We start from the raw sequence: 5,772 nt of genomic DNA on the forward strand, positions 1-5,772 counted from the left end.
AGATCAAAGACACCATATGACAAGATCTAGGCTGTAAAACCAAGCAACCTTGTTTTGTTTCAAAATACTCTACTGCCTACAGGAAAGTGAGTCCCCTCACCTGTATGTATAAATTCTAAATACATTTTGTATCTTCACATACCATTGTAAAATAGTAAACACAACAACTTGATAAAATATGTTAATTGAGATTTACATTCTATCATTTTAATATATCAATAAATATTCATTGCTTTACTATGCAAAGGGGATAAAACTTAGCAGTGAATTTTAATAGTAAAATAATTCTAAGGTCCCCTTCTTTCTCCTCAAGTGTCCCATTGCCAGTTTTCCTTTGACTCTTGCCAAATCTCTGTGGTTCTAGGAAACAATTCCCTTGGCAAAATGTACTCAAAATGTCCCAGAATTCTATAGCAACACTGAAGTGACTTTCCCGTGCTGCTAATTAGCCACCATTCCCTCTGTGGAGGTATTAGACTTGACTTTTTATGCCAAGCAGGTTCAGGTTGTCTAACTTGTGATCATTCCAACACTGATCCAGGTAGGTTAGACGGCTGGAAGCTGCCTTTTCGTTATTTTCCCTAGTTAGCACACAAAACGCCATTTCATACTGATGGGTGTGTGTGTGTGTGTGTGTGTGTGTGTGTGTGTGTGTGTGTGTGTGTGTTATACTTTGCTCATTTTGATCTACCTATCCAGCCCTTCCTTGTACCTCTGACTCTCCCCTTGGTAGAAATTGTCTTTGAGAAAAATAAGAATTTGAAATAAAAACATATAGAGCAGAGGAAAAAATATAATCAACCAGAAGAAATAAATTCATTACTGAAATTGCAACATATTACCCATCAATTAAAGTGTACAAGTCAGAGGAATGAACAAAGTCATGAGATGTTCGGCATGGTAGAAAAAGTTTATTAAGGTACACAATATATGGCCACAGGATGTCTTACATGTACATACCACAAAAGAAATAAGATAAGAGGTAAAGTACAGTCATCTAGAAAAAAATAGTAATTTTGGACAACAATAAAGAAACTAAAATTCATATATGTGGCTTGAAGGGCTGAATTCTAACTGTAAGTACAGTATTTGTAGGTATACAATAAACTGTTAAGGCACATGCTCATATTGTATCATCAAATTGGGATGATTAGCAAACAATTGATTAAATATTTATTATTCCTATGTATTGAAACCTTCAAAACCCTCTCTTCTTCTAATGTCGTCCAAGTGATGTGTTATGATTCCTTGGGCCACAGACAGGACACAAATTATAGAACAATCAGAGCAAAATAAATGGGTGGAATGAAATAATAAATAAATCTGGGACTTATGAGGCCAAGAGGCAAACATGCTTGCTCCAGATTTGCAACAATTTGCTCTGTGGCTTAAGCAGAGTCCTCGCCCTTCCTGGACCTTTGTTTCTTTAGTTTAGAATTAAAAGAACATCACAGACGCTTGGCAAAGTGTCACTGGGTGACAGCAGTCTTCCAGTCTGTCCTGGCAGCACTGAGGACTCCTGTGGGAGCATGCAGTTCTAATGGCCTCTCCACACAACTAGGACACTGACCAATGTCCTGGGCTCTCTCTGTCCCTCTTGGGAAGAAGAAACACTGAAGAAGCTTGTGATGATCATATGGAACTTCTTCAAGGAAATTTTTAGCACTATCCAGAAACTCTAATTTAATTCAACTTTTTTAATAACTCAGAAAAAAGGTTTACCAAGTAAAGAATAGCCAGTCTTTCCCTCAGCAGCTTCAAATGTTGATTTGAGATTTTAACAAAGACTCCAGCATCATCAACCTGCTCCATCAGTGCTATTTTCACATGATTTAAGTTCATTGTCTGTTTATGATGGCCCGGGAAAGGATAAGCTGCCCTGAGCACAGGAGGGAATGCATGGCTCTGGAAGGTCTCTGAGGCTTGTCCTTCTCTTACACTTTATACTTAGCAGTGGAGTGTGAGCAGAGGCTTTGCTCTGTGATGAGCACAGTCTGGGATTTAGGACACTGTGAAGACAGTGGGACTGAGGTCCAAATCCTCATTAATAAGCTGTATTCAGTTAACTATATGACTTCAATCTATTTTTGCTGAAGCATGGAGTCTAAAGTACATTGCAGCCTTTTTATTGAAAGTAGATTCTTCTATAAAACAATACACCCTGACCAGAGTTTTCCACACACACACCATCCATTCCTCCCACCCTCCACCTCTCCTCTCACCCTCAGTTTCCCCCATCAGAAAAGAGTAGGCCTCCAAGAGACAACAACCAGACCCAAGAAAAAAAGATATAATAAGACAAGCTGAAAGCCCTCACACTGAGTCTGGATAAAGCAACCCAATAGGAAGAAAAGAGTCCCAAGAGCAGGCAAAAGAGTCAAAGATACACCCACTCTCACTGGTAAAAGTCCCACAAAAACACCATAATATACACACAGACACCCTGCTTCCTACTTTAGTCTCTGTGAGCCTATATGCTTTCTGCTTAGTTGATTCAGTGAGTCATGTTCTCCTGGTGTCCTCCATCCTCTCTGATTCCTACAGTCATTCCTTGCTCCCTCCATGGGGATCCCAAAGTGCAGAGTGGAAGGATCCAATGGAGACCACACATTTAGACTCTCTCTCTTACCTAATGTCTACTATGGGTCTGCATCCACTCCCATCTTCTGCCACAGGAAGCCTCTCTGATGATGACTGAACAAGGTACCAATCTATGAGTATGAGTATAGAAAGATATTACTAGGAATCCCTTCACTGATTTTTTTTCACCAGTCATGTTTGATTCTACCCTAGGTCTCTGGGCTATCCAGTCTCTGGTTCCTAGCTATCCCAAGCAATGTAGGGCATGGGCTCTCTCTCATGGCATGGGCCTCAGACTTTGGTTGGCTACTCCCATAAGTGCTGTGCCACCCATTACCCTGGCACACCTTGCAGGAAGGCCAGATTGTAGGTCCAGGGTCTGTGGGTGGGTTGGCATCCATGTTTCTCTTTCAATAGCCTGCAGAGTACCTTCCCTCACCAAAGACACTAGAATGTAGGGGTCAATACAAGCACCAGCTCAATCTCTCCATATTCCATGGGCTGTGTCGATGTTGTCCTCTGCAATGGGGACCACTGTCAGTTTGAGGAGAGTGTCCCTCTGTCCTAGCATCAGCCTCTCCCCCAATTCTGCCCTCTTTTAAAGTAGAGCCATTCTGCTAAACAAATAGAAAGTTTGAAACCTGGGGAACTGGGATTTGAGTAGAGACAGAGCATTGACTAGCTGGACAGTCCACCAACAATGTCCACACCTGCTTTCCAGATTTTTACAAACCCTGGTAACTTATCCACTTTTAAACCTTTACTAACTTGAAAGACCAAAAATTACAACACTCAAAGGTGAGTTATTTACCTAGTATCCTATATCACATATTGAAGGCATTTTTGTGCCATTGAGCTGGAAAACAGTGCTTTAGACAAAATAACAAAAAAAAAATTCTTTCATTGTCTACCTTATTCACATGAATATACATGTGAATATATTCACGAATTTTGAACCTTAGAGGTAGAAGGTTCAAATTTGTAAAAATTTAAAGGCATTTCAAACTTAACCACTTCATTTTTCTGCCATCAGGTGTGATAATGCTTGCTTTTCCATCCATCCCCAACCATGATATTTAAACTCCCACATAATTAATTTTAAAAAGGCTATTGTGTTGATATTTGCCATGCATTTAATTTAGTTGTGAATGAACTGAAGAGTCTTTACCTACAAGGAGACAGGTCCTCACCACATCTGCTGACATGTTTGCTCTCACTTCTTTGTGGGGATCATAACACATGGCTCTCATTCTGGTTGTCTCTTTCATTTGATATTTTTCATTGTGTCTTCCACTGGGTGTGAGGCAGAATCTTCTCCACAGTGTCCATGGCTTTTTTTAATTTCTCTGAATCACAGTGATGGTATAAACCTGCATCCTCTACCCTTTTTTGTCTCCTTGTCATCTGAATAGAGAAAGAAAAGAGATGCTCACCTCTAGTCCTGAAATGTACATATAAGCTTTATAATGTGATCATATACATAGTATTAATATCTTAAGAATTGCCAAATTATGGAAAACTCAGTAACTTAAGAATTTGACAGTTAATGTCAAAACAAACTTTTAGCTCAGTCATCTGAAAAATATGCCTATAAAATGTTATTTTAAAATATAAAAATATAATTAAAAATTTTATCCAAGTAAATGAAAGGGTTAATTTTTGGTATACTTTCAACAACAAGATATATGAGAGAAATAGTAATTGCTTCTTGGGTGGGGCCTGAAAGAAGTACTTTTTATTTTTTATTGTTTGAAATTATAATACAATTACATCACTTTCCTCCTTCCTTCCACTAACCCTTCCATGTATCCCTTGCTTTGGTTCAAATTTATGGCCTCTTTTTCTTTCACTGTTTATACATAACTATCGTCAAAGGCACCAAAAGCATGCTAGTCTTTCATGTGACTTTGTCAATTGAACACTACTTGTCCTAAATCAGAGGTTCTCATTACTCTCCTATTTCAGACAGCATGAAGGTTATCACAGCCAACAAAGAAGGCAATGCATGAAGCAAACCACTCTGTGGTGTCTGAATTTGTCTTTCTGGGACTCTCCAACTCATGGACAATCCAGCTATTCCTCTTCCTCTTTTCCTGTGTGTTCTACGTGGCAAGCCTGTTGGGAAATTTTCTCATTGTGCTAACTGTTACTTCAGACCCCCATTTACAGTCCCCTATGTACTTCCTATTAGCCAATCTTTCCATCATTGACTTGATATGTTCATCATCAACAGCACCAAAGATGATTTATGACCTTCTCAGAAAGCACAAAACCATCTCTTTTGGAGGCTGTATCACTCAGATCTTTTTGATCCATGCAATTGGAGGCGCTGAGATGATGCTGCTCATAGCCATGGCTTTTGATCGATATGTTGCCATATGTAAGCCTCTTCACTACCTGACCATCATGAGTCCACAAAAGTGCATTCTGTTTTTAGTTGCTTCTTGGATTATTGGCTTCATCCACTCAGTGACTCAGTTGATTTTTGTGGTAGACTTACCCTTCTGTGGCTCTAATGAATTAGACAGCTTTTTCTGTGACCTTCCTCGGTTTATTAAACTTGCATGTATGGACACCAATGCACTGGAATTTATGGTTACTGCCAACAGTGGGTTCATTTCTGTGGCCTCCTTTTTAATTCTGATCATCTCTTACATGTTTATTTTGATGACTGTTCAAAAGAAATCTTTGGGGAGTTTAGTCAAGGCCCTCTCCACTCTGTCAGCTCATGTCATGGTGGTCATTTTGTTCTTTGGACCCTTAATCTTCTTCTACATGTGGCCATTTCCGACATCACATCTGGATAAATTTCTTGCCATCTTTGATGTAATTATTACTCCTTTTCTAAACCCAGTAATTTATACACTTAGGAATAAAGAGATGAAGGCGGCAATGAGAAGACTATGCATTCGGCTTATGAATTATAGAAAGCTTTCTTAAATATACTGAAGATACATGAACATGCAAGTAGAATTTCAGATGGCTGTGTACTATATAAACTATGTTATATTTAACCAGAATGTTACTGTGTAGTAATATGTGATGTAACCTTGCTTGTTTTCTACCTGAATTGAATTTGGATATTATTAACTGTTTATTCAATAGACTTGAAGACAAAAAGAATTTGTCAGGCTTAGCACACCAATAATCTTACCCCATCACAATGACCAATATAATAGTAGTAACTGTTAA

At 38.8% G+C, this 5,772-nt stretch overlaps 1 protein-coding gene across 1 annotated transcript; it reads left to right on the plus strand.

Annotated features, from left to right (window-relative positions):
- The first annotated feature begins 4,581 nt into the window (after positions 1-4,581).
- Positions 4,582-5,520, plus strand: LOC118582550 (olfactory receptor 4F6-like). Its single transcript, XM_036185507.1, has one exon. The coding sequence runs from the start codon at positions 4,582-4,584 to the stop codon at positions 5,518-5,520; it is 939 nt and encodes a 312-aa protein (XP_036041400.1).
- Positions 5,521-5,772: the final 252 nt, after the last annotated feature.

The sequence above is a fragment of the Onychomys torridus genome, chromosome 4 (genome assembly GCF_903995425.1).
Source record: "Onychomys torridus chromosome 4, mOncTor1.1, whole genome shotgun sequence".
Classification (NCBI taxonomy): Eukaryota; Metazoa; Chordata; class Mammalia; order Rodentia; family Cricetidae; genus Onychomys; species Onychomys torridus.

Bases quoted from the DNA above. Each gene is read 5' to 3' on its own strand.
- LOC118582550 (XM_036185507.1), top strand. From the start codon at position 4,582: ATGCATGAAGCAAACCACTCTGTGGTGTCTGAATTTGTCTTTCTGGGA.